Source organism: Panthera uncia, unplaced genomic scaffold, assembly GCF_023721935.1.
Source record: "Panthera uncia isolate 11264 unplaced genomic scaffold, Puncia_PCG_1.0 HiC_scaffold_51, whole genome shotgun sequence".
Taxonomy (NCBI): domain Eukaryota; kingdom Metazoa; phylum Chordata; class Mammalia; order Carnivora; family Felidae; genus Panthera; species Panthera uncia.
The window spans coordinates 1-18,021 of record NW_026059660.1 but is presented as its reverse complement, the minus strand read 5'-3'; the positions used below and the strand labels follow the sequence as shown (position 1 = coordinate 18,021).

Below are 18,021 nucleotides of genomic sequence, written 5' to 3'. Positions count from 1 at the left end.
AGTTAACCAATTGCCCCAGGAACGCTTCTTTCCTCTGGTGTGATGGCAGTTTTTGCATGCAGTGCATTCTTCTATGTAGAATGGGCCAGAAACCCACGTTCCCAGACTTTCTTCTCCCTTCACTGACTCCAGAGGCTACAGTTTCTCTGTATCTGGCTGGAGACCCAACTCCTACAGCTACAGACAGACACACATGTTCTTACCAGCAGCTGGAAGAAGTACTGGGATGTTTTTGGGTTCTTGGGAAGCTCCTGGAAACAAAGATAGAGGAGGGTCACTTCATGTCTTGGGTTCCACGCAAGATCAATTCAAGGTTGTCGCAGGACAATTTCTGTAAGTTTGAGAGTCTTTACCACACTTTCAGCTGGAAATCTGCCCTCATGGGTCTTCTTTTTCAAGCCCCACCTACAGGCTTCCCACCGATGTTCAGAACGACTATGGGAACATGCTGTGAGTTCCAAAACCTTGCTGGAGTCACCATCTGATTTATCAAAGAAAGGTCTAGCCATTTCCAAAAGCAGTTAAGGTTTAGAAGCACTTTTTAAAGTTCAAATATTAAAAAAAAAAACCAACCAGTTATAGGTTTATGGAAGATTTAATTCCTCCATTAACAAGCATATTTGATTAGCCAGAATGCTCTAGTCCCTCTTTAAGCCAAATAACAGAATGTTCACCTTATAAAGGGGTAGAAATCTACAAGTATCATTGCTCCTCATCCGCTATGGCCAGTACAGATGCCTGTGGGTGTGCACACACACATATGTTCCAACGGCACCCACATCAAGGTAATGCCTTTGAGTTTCTGTGTGCTCCATGCGTGTTACGTACATTACATCGGCTAACAACCCAATGGGGTTGGTACCATTAGAATTTTTTTTCTTACAAATTAGAAAGCTGATGCATAGGGAGGTAATGTAATTGCCTAATGTCTCATTACTGATTGACAGAGTTGAATTCATACCCAGGTGCTTCTGACTCCAGAACTCATCGATGTGAGGATTTTCATGGGTAGATACAATCTCTTTCCATTGCCAATTTATATAAAAGCAGGCTTTCACATCTTTGTAGAGCTTTACAAGTTACAAAACTCTTGCACAGCCCTTAGGGACCTGGATTCCTAGCACAGCGAGGCAAGTCGGGTTCGCTCTATGGAAACAGGCCTTTCGTTACCTGATAGATGTTGCCGCGGCAGGTGATCCCATCCCCGATGTAGTTTGGCTTGCAATTACATGTCCTTTCTCCTTGCCCAGTGTGATTGCAGATGGCAAATTCACTACATCCGCCATTTTTCTGGTAAAATTTCCAAGGGGTGGGGGGTAAGAGTCAGCCCGGTTCGCTTGCCAGGTCTGCCAATATTCACAAAGCAATTCTGTACTGAAATGTATTTTTGTACCCACCTTCTAACTGACTGGTTTGCATTATTGCCCTTCTCCTGAACTTGCCTATTAACTCCCTATAGTAAGAGCCATGTATTCACCCAGCCACGTATCCCAAGAGGGCGAGTCCAACCGAGCAGATCTCCAGCTGTAAACGGACAAGCCCAGAGGTGCCAAATGGAAACTTTCTCAGCACATGGGGGTTGACTAGAAAGGGACCAATCTTGCCCGACAGTTCCCAGCTTTAGGCTTAAATCCTGATCTCATAGTGGCCAGGTAATAGTCATCAGCTAGAAGGCAGTTGGTATAAAAGAGATAGAACACACTGTCCTTGTCCACAAAGAGCTTAAAAACTGTGGAAGATGGGACAGAGACCTAAAAATGGAAACAAAGCAAAGTTCAATTCAAAGCCAACATCCATAGGAACACCAAGAAGGAGTCTGCAGCCTAAGCAGTTTCTAAGTGGGGAAAGAATGTGAGCTTAGGAAAAAGAACCCCGATGGGGTTGAGCAAAGAAGGAGGTCAACAGACTTAACGGTCGGCTATAAAATCTTCCTTCCCTCTAATGCTTGTTCCCAGAGCCTTAGTGGAGCATGATATTTGGGCCCAGGAGGGACTTCCTGTCTGTCCCAGATTCCTGCCTCAAGCTGACACAGCTCAGTGAGCTCTTCAAGACCAGTTGCCGTCTCTTAAGGGCCCTGGATCTACCCTGGATTTTACCGTCCCGATACCCGGCCTGCTGTAACAGCACCAAGACAAACCCCCTCTTGTGCCACTTTCCTGCTTCTCTCTGTCAACAAGTCTACACGCTCTAGGTTCCCTCTTACCTCACGGACATTCCCTTCCTTGCTGATCTGACCCCACACCCACCCCTTCCTGCCCTCACAAACCCTTCCTGGTGCCTTCTGAAACTCACCACCATTAACAAACTCCCAGCAGTCTCCAGAAAACTCTCTCCGCCTCTTACCGAAGACGTGTCTGTCTCCCGCAAACGCTGCTCCCCCGCACCCCTCAAGCAAAGCTGTTTTCGTGGCCTGGGGCTGGGGTAGTGTCTTTCCTACTGAGCTTCCAAACTACTTCTACTGCCTCATGCTTCACAGACCCCAGCTCCCTGAGAACACACGGAATCCACGATGGCCCGTTTCTTTGGTCCTGGCGGTGGCGCCTGGATCACCAGCTTTCCCTCCACACCCGTGGCCATGCTTGGTGGCGTGAACGTCTCTGTCAGTGGCCTCCATCTGCACCCTGCGTCTGCCACCACCCCTTGGCCACCCTTGGCTTCGTCTCCACATTAAAGTGGACCCCTCCCGAGGCTCTCCCTCAAGCATCCTGCTCTCTCTGACCACCAGCTTTCATCATCTCAACTCCCCTCTTCTAATGCTGCAGCTCCAGCCTCCTTTGACCCACAGGGGCCTCCCCTCCTTCCAGCTGCTTCTCTCTCACCCACCTGCCCGGTGCAGTTGGCCCCTGCTCCTAGCTTTGTGCCGGCACAGCGGCTGACACAACGGCTTGGTAAACCACTGCCTCTGGGCCGGCCCTGACTCGGGGGGCACTGCGGGACAAAGTCACACGTGTGTGATGTCCGCACCTGCCTTCAGAGCTATCACATCGGTGCTCATCCAGAGAGCAACTTTTCTCTCTCTGGGGAAGACAGTTCACACCTTCACTCCTCCCTCCAACTCTCAACCATTGCCCCTCACTCTTAGCTGATGGGCTCACCTCATACCTCATGGAGACGCAGACACCCCACCTTCCCTCCCTGACGTTCACCACCTGCCTGCACCTGGTCACCAACCCTACTTTCCTTACTTAACAAATGAACTAACAACTGACGGTCTGACTAGTCATTTGCACACGAGGTGTCTGTCTCTTCCCCCTCAGTGTAAACTCTTTAAGGGAAGAGACTTCACTGCTTGGTCACTGATGAATTCCCAGTGCCTAAAATGGTGCCTGGGAGCCGGGGAGCTGCTGTGAGAGGTTTCCTACTGGATATGTAGAAATGCAAGCCGTCTCTGTCCTCACGGGACTAAGAATTTATTTAGAGCGATCAGACGCATTTTTAAGCTAGTTCACAGTAAGGGCTCCACACAGCATGTGCCCACGAGTGACTCACTAACTGACTGGCTCACTAACGAACGAACTGATCGGCTAATGATCTACCTGACTAACAGCCTGACTGACCAACTACCTGCCTACCTACCACTGGCCCTGCTCCTGCCTGGGGCTCACCTGTGGGCTCTGGGGCCCTTTCTCCTCATCCACTCCTGTACCCTCCTCCTGGAACATTCCACCTTCTCTCCTTCAGTATCAGTTTCCTTCTCTCTCTTGGACTGTACTCATCAGCGTAAAAGCATGCCTTAACACTCATCTTGCAAGAAAACAAACTTTTGTTCTTGAAAGGATCCAGTGGGTGGTGGCAGTCATGGGTGCAGTGGCCAAGAGTTAATGACTCTTGTACCTGACTGTCAGGCGCACGTAGGTTCATTGCGTTAGTTGCCAAGACAAGGTGGCCATTGAAAAAACCAGGTGGAAATGGTCCTTGAAGAGTTGCTGTGCAAATAAAGCTGCATGGGTCTGCTTGTGACAGCTCCATGCCCCAGCACCCTGTTTTCTGCAATCATTTCATGTGAGGACATGTTCTCCTGAGGCATTTGCCAGATCGACACAAGGGGACAATCGGGATGAAGCTCAGAGAGGAAGGGCTTTAACTATGTGGCATCTGGGCTGTTCTTACACCCACAGCTGGAGGCTCCGGGTGGGCAGTGATATGAATAAGGGAAGTACCATGCATAGACAGCACTTCCTCTGGGGCTGACCGCTTCGTGGGAGGAACAAGAACCCCTGAAGTGGTCAAGGGTGCAGACTTTGAGTAAGACAGACACGGATTCAAGTTCTGGCTGTGCCGTTTGCTTGCTCTGTACCTAAAAGGTATGCTCATGTCCTAAGCCCTTGTATCTGTGCATGTGACCTCGTTTAGAGAAAGAGTCTTTGCGGATGTAATTAAGGACCTTGAGAGGGGAGCATCCTGGATGAGGCAGGTGGGCCTCAGTAGGTCCGCGGTAGTTTTTAGTAGAAGAGGAGAAGACACCAGCACAGAGGTGAGGACAGAGGCAGAGAATGGAGTTTCTCCAGCTACAACTGGAACCTGAGGGGAAAATACGCTCCAGGGCCCACAAGCGGCCTCTGCATGTGGCCTCCTTGATGCGCCGTCCCCCGCAAGGCAGGTAGGAGGCACCCCAGGCCGGACGTCTCCGGGCCTCGGCCACGGAGCCCTACTCACGGTTAAGCAGGTGTTGATGAACGTGCAGACCTTCCCATCGCCAGTGTACTTGGGCAAACAGTTACACACTGCCTGTCCGGGGAGGGGAGGAAAACGGGTTATTTCACAGAGAGATTCTGCTGGCTCTCACGCTCCGGGTCTATGGTGGTCACGGTGGCGTCACAAGGGTCTATATGTGATATTGGCAAGTTCTATCCTACGATGGTAATTGTCATCCTACGTTTAGCGCACTCGGCACATTTCACTCTAGCACTGGGATCTCCTACGGAGCCTGACTTTGCTGCCAAGAGACTTCATTTATTTATTTATTTATTTATTTATTTTTATAAATTTTTTTTTTTAACATTTATTTATTTTTGAGACAGAGAGAGACAGAGCATGAACGGGGGAGGGTCAGAGAGAGGGAGACACAGAATCTGAAACAGGCTCCAGGCTCTGAGCCATCAGCACAGAGCCCGACACGGGGCTTGAACCCACAGACAGTGAGATCGTGACCTGAGCCGAAGTCGGACGCTTAACCGACTGAGCCACCCAGGCGCCCCTACTTCATTTATTTTTTTAACACATTCTTACCTTATTTGGTCCTTTGCCTTCTTGGCACTCACCCCTTCTGTCGCTTGGGTTGGTAAAAGCTCGGGTGCAAGGAGGCTAAGCCATGACCCACTCCCATTCACACGGAGACCTTGTGCCTCTCCACCCAGGCTCAGCCCCAAGGCACCGGCGCTGGGAGATGCTGGAGGGGGGCTTTGGCCTCACATGGGTGGCCCATGTGAAAACAATCAGTCAGACCCACTGTTTGGCCAACGATGTCAGTGGGGGCTCCAACTTGAGGGAGGGGACACTGTCCACGGGAAGCTGGGGACTGTTTAGTTCACCCCCATTTCCCCGGTGCTCTGCTCAGGAACAAGGGCACAGGAGCAGGCAGGGTTAAAACCCAGCTACGCTCTAGTTACCTAGTTCTGTGCCCAGAAGGAAGGGCACTTGCTCCTAATGTGTCCACCAGAGGGGCGGCTTTTCTTTTCCAATCCACCCAGGCCACATAGCAGAGGTGGCTCTGGTCTGATGTCTGCTTGTTAGAGCCTGGACTCACTGACAGGGTCAGCCAGGGCCAAATGGCAGATTTTCACTCCTCTGCCTCTTCCTTTCTTCTGGGTCCTGACCTTGACCCAAACTGTTACCAAGACACCCACCAGCTGCCCCTCCTGGGCTTAGGTTCTGTCCCAGAGATCAACCCTGGGTCCCTCTCACTGCCTTCTAGGTCTGGAGAAGGACTTGTAGACACCCTGAGCACCAAAATGCTTCTAGGTTTTCCTTTCTCCATATGTGGTTTGAAATAAGAGCTCTGCTGAACCCCAAAACGTGTCTAAGGTAGCCAAATACTGCCTGTTCTGGTTTTCACCAAGACTATATGTGTAAACACACACACACACACACACACACACACACACACACAATTCTTTCAAAATAAGGGTATTTCCCCCCCCCCTTATTTTTGGCCTTTTTAGGCACCTGCTTGTTCTAATCATTGGGAGAACTGGCACTGAGGTTGCAGCCTAAACAAGGTTGATAGAACATTCCATGGGACTTCACTTCATCATCCAGTATCTGATGTATATAATTTCCTGACTATTGTGCTTGTTTGGGCTGCAAAACTCACTGTGTTAGGAAGTATGTGATTAGCAGAGGGCCTAAAAACATTATCTTTTTAAAAAATTAATTATTTTAAGCATATTTATTTGTTTCAAGAGAGACAGAGGCAGTGCAAGATGGGGAGGAGCAGAGAGAGAGGGAGAGAGAGAGAATCCCAAGCAGGCTCCGTGCTGCCGGTGCAGGGCCCGACGTGGGGCTTGAACTCATGAAACCACAAGATTGTGACCTGAGCTGAAACCAAGAGTCAGACACTTCACGAGCTGAGCCTCCCAGGCGCCCCTAAAAGCGTTATCTTATGCTGTGGCACATGCATTTCAAGGCCTCAAGCCAAAGAAGATGATGCCTCAGCTTTCTAGGCATCAGAAAGCTGAAAGGAGAGCATCGTCGGAAACTTTCTAGGTGAGTCTGGAACCATGTGGTGTTTGCAGATGTCTACCCCTCCCCACTCAGGAAGCCCCTTCTCCCAAGAACCCCCTGGTCCCCTCACAGCCACCATTTCTTATTCCCAAAGAATGGCCTCTTTAGGGAGTCTTTCAGAATTCCCCCCTAAAATACTGGTTTTATGCTGCTGGTGCCCATAGGTCTGTTCTCAACCCCTTTCCCTCAGGTGTGGGTCTGAAGATCCAGGAATTTGCTCCTAGGAAAACTTAGGACCCTGTGTGGGGGCGGGGCTGAGCTCACCTGGTTGGGTCCCGTCTGTGTGCACTCTGCATTCTTGTGACAGCCACCGTTGTTCTCCAAACATGGGTTGATTTCTTTAAAACAAAAAGCCAGAACCTGGCATGAAAATCCAGCCTCCTTTTCCAATCAAGACATCTTGAGGAACCAGGCAGGATGGCTAACTGGACAAGGGGAGCAGGTGTCAAAGTGTGATTCAGTTTTGTGACAGCTCTGTGGCAGAAGTAAGCCAGCAGGGAAGGTACCAGATGTGGCTTCTCAGAATCAGCTCCTGTGGGCTGGGGCTGTGCCAGCAGGGGCCTCATCTGTGGGCTTGCTTCTGTCCCGCTATTGAGTGAATATGAGCATTTGCAGCCAGGGACTTGAAACAACAGAATCTTGGATCCAATCCAACATGCTAGGAAGGAAGAGAGTTAGGAATGAAACAGTCGCTTGTAACTCTCATCATAAAATTGGTTCAGCAGATTCTAAATTTAGAAGGACATTTTGATGAGGACCAGGATATTTGCTTGGTGTTAAAGCATCTCCCTATTGGTGGCTTATTAGTAGCAATGGGGGAGAAAGTAACTGTACAGTGGAGAAATCAGACAACATCTTGACTGCGTGGTCAAAATTAACGTCACAAAAGAGAGGCAGCTGGAAATCGTGAGCCTCCTGTGTGATAGCCTGAGAAGGATGCGATATCACTCCTGTGATATCGAGTCTAGAATGCACAGTCTCAATATAATCATGGAAAAACATCAGACAAACCCCAAAGGAAGGACATGCTATGAAAAAAAGTTGGGGTGGTGGCCTATATTCTTCCAAAATGTCAATGCCATAAATGACAAAGCAAGGCTGGGGAGCCATCCCTGATTTGAGGAGACTAACATAACAGCTCAATACGATGCCCACTCCTAAACTACTTCCTGCACTTGAGGAAAAAAGCCAGAACAGTATGTAATTGGGTCAGGGGACAAAATTAGAATACAAATGGTAATTAGACAAAAGTAGTATATTAATGGTAAATTTGGGGCACCTGGGTGGCTCAGTCAGTTAAACGTCTGGCTCTTGATTTCAGCTCAGGTCATGAGTTCACGGCTATGAGATCAAGCCCTGCCTCAGGCTCTGCATTGAGCACGGAGCCTTCTTAGAATTCTCTATCCCTTCCCCTGCTTTCTCTCTCTCTCTCTCTCTCTCTCTCAAAATAAATAAACATTTAAAACAATAGTAAATTGACTGAAGTTGGTAACTGCAGTGGCTATGTAAGAACTTATCCTCATTCTCAGATATGCCCAAGTATTTAAGGATAACGGGAATATGAAAAAAGTCTACTCTCAAATGGTTTAGGAAAAAGAGGCACATATATAAAGAGAACAAATGATAATGCAAGTGAAGCAAGATGTTTGCAATAGTGAATCCAGGTAAAGAGAGAGTGGGTCTTCTTTTATACTATTCTTGCAATACTTTGGTGTGAATGTATTTTTTTACAACTAAAATGTTAAAAGTCAGACAGCATACGATGGTATACCTTTAATAGTAGAACAGTGTATAGCCATTAAGATAATGATTTGGAGAAACACTTACTTTCTGGGAGTGCTGTTCTTTTGTATTGCTAAGCATAGTAAGTATTATGTATCATAAGACAGAACTGTTGTTTAAACAAGTAGGTGCATCCATAGCAAATGAAGTGATACGACCATAGGAGAGTGGTTATTTCTAGAATCCACCCCCCCCAACATATATGCATTCTCTAATTTATCTACAGTGAGAATGTGTTATTGTATAAGAAAGGAACTGATAAATGTTACAAAATTCAGTCAGCACCGTCATGCTTAATTGGAAAAAGTGTCTCCTTTTTTTTCCTTCCCAAGCGATTTTTGGACATCACACACCTTCATACCCCTGTGGTCACCTTTACACACCTCATACGTTCCTGCACAGACTGTTCCAACAGTGGCACGTCCTAATAATAGGATCACTTACCGGGGCTCTGACCGTAAAGCCACTGCCACCGGACAGGTGAAGGATGGTACCCACCTAGACACACGATGCCGTCGCCTGTATAGCCTGCCTTGCACACACACACCCGGCTTCCTGGAGTGGTTCTTTTACAGTCAGCCTTGGCAGAGCAACCTCCATTGCTGGTCTCACAGGCATTGATGGCTACAGGAGGGAGACGCGACACAGAGCCCAGCCGGGGAGAGAGGCGGGAAAAAAAACAGTGATGCATTCTTTACTTGCATGAGAAATGGAAGCTACTTCAAAATGCTGGGCACTGGATTAAGTACGGATAATTCAAAAGAACGCAGAGCATCGGATGTCTTCACTGGTGGATTCTACCAAACATTTAAAGAAGAATAAATACCAATTTTCCCAAGCTCTTCCAAAAACTAGAAGAGGAGAGAAGACTTCCCAGTTCATTTTATGAGGCCTGATACCAAAACCAGACAGAGCCATATCAAGGAAACTCTATACATCAATATCCCTCACAGGTATAAAAACAAAGATCCTCAAGAAAATACTTGTCAATCAAATTCGGCAAGAAGAACAATACACCATAACTAAGTGGGACTTATGCAGGAGTGCAAGGTGGTTTAACATTTAAAAATCAGTTAATGTACTACAGTCTATCAATCGAATTAAAGACAAATCCACTTTTTCCTTCCTCAATAGAAGGAACAAAAGCATTTGATAATATTCAATATCTTTAATAATAAAAGCTCAACAGGCAAAGAATATAAGGAAACTTCCTCAACCTGATAAAGGGCGTCTATGTATGGAATAGAACTGGGGGTCCAGAAATAAACCCATACATCCAAAGTCAATTGATTTTCCACAAAGGTGCCAAGACATTTCAATGGGGGAGAGAAGAGTCTTTTCAATGAATGATATGGAGACATATGGATATTCACCCACAGAAGAAGAATTTGGACTTCAACCTCACAACATGTACACAAAGTGGATCAAGACCTAGATCCACTTGGAGTCCCACGGTGTGATTTTGGACAAGCTGCTCAGTGAATCTGAACCTTGGGGTCCACCTGTTGAGGTTTGTTTGCAGGTTTGGAGACTCCCATCTGGTAACATACATGAAAGTGTTACAGAAATGTGGGTTGCTCTCCTATAACCCTGCTTTTGCTATTTCCTAAAAACAGAGGGCAAGAAAAATATTCCAGTTATTTGCTCCTCCCAGCTGTTTTCACGGGCATACTGTGCACATCTTACTGCAGGAAACATCTGGGACCAGGGTCAGGGTGCCTGCACGCTGGGAGAACCCCCTGGGGTAAGACGGTCTAGAAGACAGGTTGGTATGTTCATTGTTCACCACAACCTGGACTGAAGGCTGTCTGGACAAGGTGCTCGAGAGAAATATGATGCTAAGCGTTTCCAGTTTTCTAGCACCAAATATGTGGTGGGCACCTTAAGAGTATTAGATCCCATTTACCGAGTGCTCTGTGCAAAGGCTGTTCTAAGCACCTCACCGTTATTAACCTCGTTCTCACCAAAAGGTCCAGGGAGGGAGATTCTCTTACTGACAACAACTTACAGATGGGAAAATGATGCAAAGAGCAGTCAAGCAACTTTCCCAAGGTAATACAAGCTATAAGAACTTAGACTCAAACCCGGGAGAGTCTGGTGTGGGGCTGTTTTAAATTCTGCCTCATTCTGCCATTGCACAGAGAGGTTGTTTGGTCCCCAAACCACTCTGCAAGGGACACAGTTTTATGTTCACTTTATAAGTGAGCTAAGGGGGCTCAGAGCAAATAAGAGACCCATCCAAAGCTGTGTGGGTAGTAGGAGGAAGAACCAGGACTCGGGTCCCTGTCTGTCCCATTCCAGAGTCCCCATGCCTGGGTCACATGCTAGGTCAATCAAGCTGGTGTTTTCAAAGTTCCCCAGGTGACTTCAGTTGTGGTCAAGGCTGTGAACGGCTGTTTGGAGAAGAGAACAGGTACGATTGTCCCATGCATTCCTAACCCAACACACGCCCCAACCGCTAACAGCAGTTTTCTCGCCCAGGGGGCCTGGTCGGCTGCCCTGTTACATCCAGGTCAGGAGCAGTGGTTGGTGGTGGCAGAATGGTACAGTCTGCAGGACTTGTGCCACCCTTGTAACCCCCAGCGGTCCCTTCCTCGCTTGCCTGTGCAGACTGTTCCATTCCCTTGGAATCCTGCTGCACATCTGCATGAGGCCGTCCCGTCCGGATTGAGAAGGCAGCTGCAACAAGAAATGGCAAGCGCTGTTTGTGGGGAAAGAATACAGAACATCCACCCACTGTGTCCCCAGCATTCTGGCTCCTGCCCCCTGCTTCACTCAGAGGTCTGGCCTAAGGCTCGGAAGGAGAGTCCCTGCCCAGCACGGCTCTGGACAGGCGGCCGAAACTGCAGAGAGTACATGGGTGGGCATCGGCCCGGGATGAGGAGGACAGCCAGCAATCTTTAGAGGGCCACTTATGTCCTCGGAGCCGTGCTTCCCACATTACTTCTCATAACCTACACGCTATCCAGTAGCCCTAACCCGTAGATGTTATTATTCCCATTTATGAACGGAGAAACTGGGGCTTAGAAGCGTAATTGACTCCAGGTCATGCACACAATGAAAATGACAGAGGCTGATCTGAATTCAGGTCTAAGTCCAGTTACTGGGCCAATTAGTTAAGCCATCACGCCCCTCTGGGAGTTCGGAGTATGACGTTGAAGTATGAACACATAAGGCTTTGCTGTGAATGGGGAGTAAGGTTTGACGGCAGTCAGGGGCACTGGGCTCCCTTGGCGTCTATGAAAGGGCCCCTGTGGCTTGAACTGGGGGCAGCAGCTGGCTTTTTTGCCGATATGCCAGGTAACTCAGGTGGCAGCTTGTTTCGAAGGCTGGATGTGGCAAGTTGATGGTGGCCTTTTCAGAGAGATTTTTCCTTTCATACTTAAATTCATCATAAGTCTTCAGAAAGGGTCTCAGGAAGCTATTACCCCAAAGACAGGGCCTGACATGGACACTCCTAGAAAAGAACCCTCTTTGCATCCCTTCCAGAGAAAAGCTCAGCGGTACGTACTTGGCGCTGGTGTGGCATATCCCATTGCAGTCGTCTTTGGTGATCTCTGCAAAAGAGAACCAAATGCTGGCTCAGTCCTTTCTTACTAAACCTAACTCGGGAGCTTTCTTTGAGTACTTACTGCCCAGAAAAGATTTAATTCCTCAGAAGTAATGATATGCATCACGTGAGCTACGTAAAACTGTATGAGCTTATAAATCCTTGTTTTGCCTTGGCTGCCAGGAAGCTCAGCACCAAATCTGAAGGCTGAATATACTGATGGAGTGTCTACTGTATGCCAGGCTGCGAGGAGAGTAAAACACAGTATCCTCCATCAGGGTCTGGAGGTTGATGCATGTTCCTCTCTGGGGCCTGATTTTTCTACTCTTATTTCTATTTCCTGTGTTCTTTATTCTTTCTAGTTTTTCATCATTTTATTATGGAGTGAAATAAACAAGCAAAGCTTAATTATAACTAATATTAAAAGGCTTTTTTTCCTTTTTTCAAAAAAGATTATATTTTGGGGGTGCCAGGGTGGCTCAGTTGGTTAAGTGTCCAACTTCGGCTCAGATCATGATCTCACGGTTTGTGAGTTCAAGCCCCACATCGGGCTCTGTGCTGACAGCTCAGGGATTGGAACCTGCTTCAGATTCTGTGTCTCCCTCTCTCTCTGGCCCTCCCCCGCTCACGCTCTCTCTCTCTCTCTCTCTCAAAAATAAACATTAAAAATTTTCTTTTTAAATTTTATTTTTAAGTAATCTCTGCACCCAACATGGGGCTTGAAGTCACAACCCTGAGATCAAGAGTTGCTTGCTCTATGAATGAGCTAGCCCGGCACCCCATCCCCCCTTCTTTTGTATTTGCAAAAATAGCCGAGGGACAGGCATATAGCAAGGTACCTATTATCTATTAGCTGAATTAATTCCTAAAATTCCTGGAATAGCATGGGCTTTCGCTCTTGGATGCTCAGTTACCAGATATTTCTCAGCAGGGGAGGATCCAGAAAGAAATCATTAGCAATGAAGAAAGAGTACCCTTTGGGGAGGATGCCCACGTTAACAGCCGTTGGGATAGAATCTTATTAGAGCTGGCCAAGTCACACAGAAGGTCCTGCAGCGGAGACCTGACTGCAAAAGATGTCTGTTTTGTGTCAGGCGGAATCTTGACAGGCTCCAAGGTGCTAAATGGGTACAATGCAATTTTGTGCTGTTATGGATGCTCTTCCTTGAGCCTGGAAGTCTGTGATCTCTCCATTCTCTGTCTACTGAAATCCCAGTCATCTTTTAGGTCCTCCTCTCTGAAACATGCTCTAAACCTTTGAGCCAACTTCAGTTAATAGGGGTGGCTACACGGTGTGCTCTTTTGAGACGGAGGTGGCACCCCTCTCTGGCCTCAGTGATGCCTGCCAGGCGCTTGGGAGTGGGGAGTTTGCACGTGAACAGAGGAGTTTTCTTCCTGGCTCCAGTCTAGAGGCTCTTTCCTCTGTGCTCTCATACTACTATTTTTTGAACACTCTTGACCACTTATTTCCATTTCTAGGCCGGAAGCTGCGTGCGCACGATGTGCACTGAGACCCGGCTGGAAAACTGGGTGAGTGCCAGTCGGTGAATAGCCTTGTACTCTACCCTGCTAAGGTGTGTCCCTTGGAGGCAATGAACTTTCTCCTGGAGGCAATGAAGAGTCATAGCAGGTTGTCAAGTCCTGGGGAGGGGGTGGGAATAATGGTCTTACCTATTGCTATGGCGGGGGTGGGGGCAGATGTTTGTGTCACCTCACCCCTCAAATCCATATGTGGAAACCTAATCTCCAGGGTGAAGGTGTTGGGGCTTGGGCCTTTGGAGATGGTTAGGTCATAAGCGTGCTCATGAATGGGATTAGTGCCCTTATAAAAGAGACCCCAGAAAGCACCCTTGCCTCTTCTGCCGTGTGAGGACGTGAGAAACCAGCAGCTGGCAACCCAGGAAAGGGTTCTCACCAGAGCCCGATGGCACCTGGTCTCAGACTTCCAGCCGTCAGAACTGAGAGAGACGTTTCTGTGGCTTATAAGACATCTCGTCTATAACACTTGTTATAGCAGCCTGAACTAAGACACCTGTGTTCTGGAAAGTTCTCTCTGGCAGCCATGTGGAGGATGGAGTGGAGGAAGCTAGGACAGGAGGCACAGGGACAGACCCCAAGCCTCTCACTGAGAGGATGAGCCACAGGATGGGATGTGGATGTTAGAATAATGCAGACATGCTGGCCAGGGAGGCATGAAGGCCACGTGGGTGGTTTCTAGATTGGGGGGGGCGGGCAGGGGGGGGGGGCTGGTCTTTTCTCCCAGGAGGGAGAGCAGGAAGAGGAGTGAGTCTGGAGGGCTGTCCTTGGGGCACATTAAACATCAGCACAGTGTGGTGTGGCTAGGGGAGATGGGCCTGTTCAGATCCTGTTGTGGGAAAATAAAAATAAACGCATATAACCTCTGCAGGACAGCTCAGCAAAAAGTAGCAAACACTCCCTCCAAAAGTGCAACTTCTTTTTTTTTTAATGTTTATTTTTAAGGGGGGGGGGATGGGCAGAGAGAGAGAGGGGGACTGAAAATCCGAAGTGGGCCCCACACTGACAATAGTGAGCTCAGTGTGGGGCTCAAACTCACCTACTGTGAGATCATGACCTGAGCTGAAGTCAGATGCTTAACCAACCTAGCCACCCGGGCGCCACCAAAGTGCCAACTTCTGATGCAGATATCCCATCTTTAGAAATATCAGAGGATGAATTAGACAAATGCAAAATGATGTATGTTCATGGCAGTGCTACGATGACAATCGAAAATTGGTTTGAGAAAGCATGCTTTTTCAAGCATATTGCATGAAAACTGAAAAATGGTATTTATCTATACTTATCCATGTGGAAAGCTATCCGTTACATACTGTAAAATGAAAAAGTAGGCTGTAGGGGCACCTGGGTGGCTTAGTTGGTTAAGTGTCTGACTCTTGATTTTGGCTCAGGTCATGATCTCATGGTTTGTGGGATCGAGTTCTGTGTTGGGCTCTGTGCTGACAGTGTGGAGCCTGCTTGGGATTCTCTCTCTCTGCCCCTCCCCAACTTGTGCACGCACAATCTTTCCTTTTTCTCTCTCTCTTTCTCAAAATTAAATAAAAACTTAAAAAAAAAAAAGAAAAAGTAGGCTGTAAAACTGTATGTAGAGTGCGGTCTCACACACAAATGTTTATACACCCAGAAAAAGAGTGGAAGGCCAGTAGGTCAATGTAAGACATTAGCGAGAGTTCTTTCCTGCTGTGGGAACGTGAGCAGTTCTGATCTACTTCTTTCTTCTTGTCTTTATTTTACAAACTTTTTGCAGCAAGTAGGAATTACTTGGATTGCCAAAGGAAGTAACAGAGGCGTCATTTCTATTTTAGGAAGAAAGAAATGTAGCTGCTACGACGCGAGGCTAAGAGCAGATCATAAGGACCGAGGGGCTCGCCCTTACCACTGTCACATGACACTCCTCGCCAGCCAACCTCACAGTCGCAGGAGCCGTCACCCGAGGGTCCTTGGCTGCATCTCCCGTGGACACAAGAGCACGCTAAGTGGAAAAGTGCCCACAAATTGTTAGACCTCTGACCTGTGCTCAGGAGCTCATTTATCATTTACTATAAAGTGTCACTTCCTGTGAGAGGCATTTCATTCGCCAACCTGGTTCCAGGGGATCATTGTCGTTAATGGAGGGCTGGATTCACAGGGAGGGCGGGGGCACAGGAGACAGAATCGAATCAGGCCATGATCTGACACAGACCACAGTTGTGGGACTGGGAAGCACTGTAGGTTGCTGACCCGAGCAGGTTGAGAGTGTCCTCAGCTAAAGTCATCTGAGGATTCAGGGCTGTGTGGGACAGCCTGGGCTGGGAGCACGTGTGTTCCCTAAGGTTTGTCCACTAGGTTTATATAACCCTGGTGTGGCATTGCCTTCTTTAATAACATAGAAATGCCAATTCCTTTATTACGCAGCAGTGTCATGAGCCTCTGAGAACTGGCTGGAAGCTTTGGATGCCTTCCCCCGAGAAAAGGTTTCAGCTTTGGGGCGTTGCTAGACTCCATGACCCCATGAATCACAGGTTAGGAAGTCCTGCACAAATGGAAACAGAAAACGCTTCCAAATGACAGAAAGGATCAGCGCTATAGTTCCAACTATATGGTATATGGTCCAATTATAATGATTCATTTATATATTGATTTTGGCTTGGACAGGCTACTGATAAAGCAGTGATAGCCAGGTCCAATTTATGGTGTTTAGTGCAAGGTAGAAAAATTCCTTGCTTTCCCATCGTGGATTAAGAAACTCCTCCCAAGTGCGTGTGTGCGTGTGTCCCTGGGCACAAGGAAGTCAGGGTCAGAGAATGCAAACAGATGATGGTTTTTGTGAAAACAAAACAGCTTAAAGCAGGTGGCTTGCTAAAGGTGAATTAATAGAGTAATCTTTACATAGAGGACAGCAGGATTCAAGAGCAAGGCTTTGGAGCCAAGTAAGGTATGATTCAAATCTCGGTTCTGCCTCTCATCAGGTGTGACCCTGGGGGAAGCCATTTAACTCTGCCTTAATATACTCGTCTGTAAAATGGGTACCAGAACACCCAAGTATATAAGATTCCTGTGCAGACCAAATGAGAGACTGTGCAGGAACGGGCATTTCAGACTATCAAGCAATGTCCAAACCAAGAGGGTAACCAACATGAGGATCCAGGCGCACAGACAAATACAGAAACGTGAGGTTGGTGGGAGAACGTCCACGAACAGATTGGAGGTCGTTTGGTAGGTGCAGTTAGTGACTGGAAACGTTTGGAAACACTGTTCTGTGCATATCGCAGATCATGGACGTCCTTACAATTCCCTGATAGTAGGGGTGGGATTCTGGCCCGCCTGCCCAGACAGGCTGGCGACGGAGCGGCGAGGATCGGGCCCTGGCAGGTTTGGCGCGGGGCCCGGCGGGGTGGGGAGGAGGGTGCGCACCTTGGTCGCATTGGGGGCCGTACTTGCCCTCGGTGCAGGTCTCACAGGCCGTGCCCCCGAAGCCCTCTCCACACTCGCACACTCCCGTGCCGTTCAGCCCATCCAAGCAGATCCCGTTTCCAAAGCAGACGTTCTCGGCTTTCCCTGGGCAGGGCTGGCACTGGGGGCCAAAGAAGCCGGCACAGCATTCTCTCGTCTGCAACCGGGGGGGGGGGGGGGCAAGGCTGGGCTTGGAGGCAGGTGGCCACACCTCCATCCCCGGGTTTTGTCCAGAGCTCTAACAGTGCATGAGAAGTACCCTGAGCGGGAAGGAGCTGAAGGCAGGAAGGAGGGAAAGCAGAAAGGCCAGCGAGAGGCGGGGATGAAGACCAGTGGAAAAGGAGGGCATCAGGAACAGAGAAAAGAATAATGCAGGTGATGCAGGGATGGAGGGGGATGTGTCAGCTGTGGTCACCATCCAGGACCCCGGGCCCCTCCCTGGTGTGCCTTATGTCGTCCCCACTGGTTCTGAGGGTGAGACGCCTTTGCAGGGGAAGCCTTCTGCATTTTATAAACGAATCTCTTGGAGTTAAGGGAAGCCCTCCTGGCTGTGTGCTTTTCTTACTTTTCTAAAATGTTTATTAACGTTTTCATTTTAATTCCACTATAGCTAGCATATAATGTTATCGTAATTTCAGGTGTGCACTATAGTGATTGGACAATTCCATATATTACTCAGTGCTCCTCATGATGAGCGTCATCTTTAATCCCCATCGCCTCTGCCTCTTATTCTTGAGTTTGCCAAAACACAAATGTCTAGGTCACTCAGTGGTGGCCTCAATAAGCGCAGTCACCATCTGTCACCACACGATGCTACTGCATAGTCCTAACTATAGTCCCTATGCTGTACTTTGCATCCCCGTGTCTTGTTTTATAACTGGGAGTTTGTACCTCATAGTCCCCTTCACCTATTTTATTCCCCACCCTCCGTGGCAACGGTGTTCTCTGTGTTTTAAGAGTCTATGTTTTTGGTTTGTTTCTTGGTTCCTTTGTTTTGT

The 18,021-nt window shown here is 48.2% G+C and overlaps 1 protein-coding gene across 1 annotated transcript in view; it reads right to left on the bottom strand.

The window, feature by feature from the left end:
- The window catches only part of LOC125918161 (stabilin-2-like), a 34,952-nt gene extending 16,937 nt beyond the window's left edge, over positions 1-18,015 (bottom strand). Inside the window, exons 1-9 of the mRNA XM_049624197.1 lie at positions 16,985-18,015; positions 15,468-15,563; positions 12,017-12,062; positions 11,108-11,184; positions 9,004-9,129; positions 6,988-7,061; positions 4,657-4,728; positions 1,171-1,290; positions 204-251 (exon numbers count right to left, since the gene is read on the bottom strand). Of these exons, the coding sequence (XP_049480154.1) occupies positions 204-251; positions 1,171-1,290; positions 4,657-4,728; positions 6,988-7,061; positions 9,004-9,129; positions 11,108-11,184; positions 12,017-12,062; positions 15,468-15,563; positions 16,985-17,240 (915 nt within the window). The 5' untranslated portion in view covers positions 17,241-18,015. The remainder of the gene's footprint in view (positions 1-203; positions 252-1,170; positions 1,291-4,656; positions 4,729-6,987; positions 7,062-9,003; positions 9,130-11,107; positions 11,185-12,016; positions 12,063-15,467; positions 15,564-16,984) is intronic.
- Between the last annotated feature and the right edge of the window lie 6 nt (positions 18,016-18,021).